This window comes from Habropoda laboriosa, unplaced genomic scaffold (genome assembly GCF_001263275.1).
Source record: "Habropoda laboriosa isolate 0110345459 unplaced genomic scaffold, ASM126327v1 scaffold224, whole genome shotgun sequence".
Lineage (NCBI taxonomy): Eukaryota > Metazoa > Arthropoda > Insecta > Hymenoptera > Apidae > Habropoda > Habropoda laboriosa.
The window spans coordinates 429,018-431,108 of NW_017100341.1; the positions used below are offsets into that span (position 1 = coordinate 429,018).

At 38.1% G+C, this 2,091-nt stretch overlaps 1 protein-coding gene across 1 annotated transcript in view; it reads left to right on the forward strand.

Annotated features, from left to right (window-relative positions):
* The window catches only part of LOC108574480 (T-box transcription factor TBX6-like), a 25,966-nt gene extending 24,670 nt beyond the window's left edge, over nucleotides 1–1,296 (forward strand). Inside the window, 2 exon segments of the mRNA XM_017937082.1 lie at nucleotides 114–260; nucleotides 850–1,296. Coding sequence (XP_017792571.1) covers nucleotides 114–260; nucleotides 850–1,296 — 594 coding nt within the window.
* The last annotated feature ends 795 nt before the right edge of the window (nucleotides 1,297–2,091 follow it).

Below are 2,091 nucleotides of genomic sequence, written 5' to 3' on the forward strand. Positions count from 1 at the left end.
ATTTTCAACAGGATAATAAAAAAAAAAGAAAAATGAATAATATATGGTACAGTCTTTGAATTTTGAAATTTCTCAACACTCGATGTATAAAATTGGACAATTTTTCTTTACAGGTGGTCCTCACGTCCATGCACAAGTACATTCCACGGATCTGGATCATTCGGTGCGACGATGTGACCAGATTGAGCGATCTATACTCTCATCCAGCGTCCTCGTTCAAGTTCAGCGAAACAGAATTCATTGCCGTGACGGCTTATCAAGTAAGATTTAATTCAATCATTTACACTTCCTTGTATAATAATTCCAATATACAGGGTGAACCACCTATAACACGAATATCTCTATTATTTTTGTTGTTAGTGGACAGATCAAAAAATTTTTTTTTATCATAAACGATATCAATCATAGATGATACCTCTAGTTTTCTTTTCTATAGAAGTGCATAGAAACTGACAGTCAGCATTTTGAACACACATTGTGAAATTTAAGTAAGTTCGAAGTTCAAGATCAGAGAAACCACTTTTCGTGTGAATCTGAAAAAAATAAAAAGATACTCAGAAAAGTATTTAAAAGGAAACTATAGGCTTGCACATAAAAAAGTTGAAGGCGAGCTCGAAAATGCCATCACCTTGAAGGTCCTGCAAAACAGTATCATCTCCGATAAAAACAATTTTAATTTCTCCACTAAAAAGCAAAACAGTAGAGGTGATCACGTTATACGAATTACCCTGTATAACATACTTCGTCGCGATAATCAATGCATCGCAGAACAACGATAAAATTACGTTACATTAAATTTGACATTTTAAACGGAAGAATTTTTTCAAGAAACACTCTTGCACGTTTCAGAACGAGAACATCACAAAGCTGAAGATCGACAACAACCCTTTCGCGAAAGGCTTCCGAGAAACGGGCCAATCTCGATGCAAGAGGAAATTCCAGGCGGAGGCAGAAAGATCGAACCACATGGACGACGACGACGAGAACGCCTCGTCGGAATCGGAATCGAAGAGGTCCTCGTTGAATCACCTAAACGTCGCGAGTCAGAGGCCGAAGACAGCTTCCAGCGAGACCGGGAGTTTGGACGACAGTGGCGCTAGTAGTTACGGCGGTATCAGTCCACCTCTGCCCTCGATTATTCACCAAAATTCACCGTCCAGGGACGTAGATCGCGACGCACAGCCAAGATTACACAGGCCATGGATCGATTCTCCTACGCGATTGTCACCTAGATTCGCCAATTTCAACCTTTCCGCGTATTATCTGCGACTGTTTCATCCCTCTTTCGCGATGTAATCAGATTGTCGTATCAATCGATGGCGCAAATTTTACGAAGAATCATAGAGAAGTTAGGAGGAGAGAAGAAGCGATCTATAAGCTAGGATAGAGAATTACGTCCGCTATTTGAATTTAAACGTGGACGACGAACCAAAGATTTTCTAATTGCAAGCAATACGTAGTTCGATTTAGGTGTGTCGTTTCGATGCTGTGAAAGCAAACGGAAACGTTTGGAGAATTTGATCTGAGCTGTGTTAAGATCAATTTTGCGAGAAGTTACGATAGAATAGGAAGCAACGTGCCTGAATTTGTCGAACTTCTTTACACTTCTGGTAGGTGTAGAAGTTTCGATCAACGTGAAAAGAAGGGAATATTGTTGTCTTTCACACATGTAGGAGAAATAGAATACGAGTGAATTTTCATCTTTGAAATGTACAATGAATACTCTCGTTTTAATTGTTGATAGAGGACCAAAGATGTTTTAAACAGATGATTATTTTCAAGATTTACCTGTTCTTGATGCATCGATTAAGCGAATTTTTTTTTGTAAAATATGAACTGAAACGGGGAAACTTTTACCGTAGGGTATCAGAGATAACGGCAATAATTCAAAAAAATGTGTATGAAATGAAAATTAGTGTTAGAAATAAGTGCCTAATATCGTGAATATAACGTGAATGTAAATAAGTACAATTTAGTGCCTTACGAGAGGAACGAATAAGCGAATAATTATGATTAATATAATTATCATTGTTATTAAGGATACGTGGTTCCTTGAAATGCTCGAAAAGCGTGGAGCATGCGGAATAACAG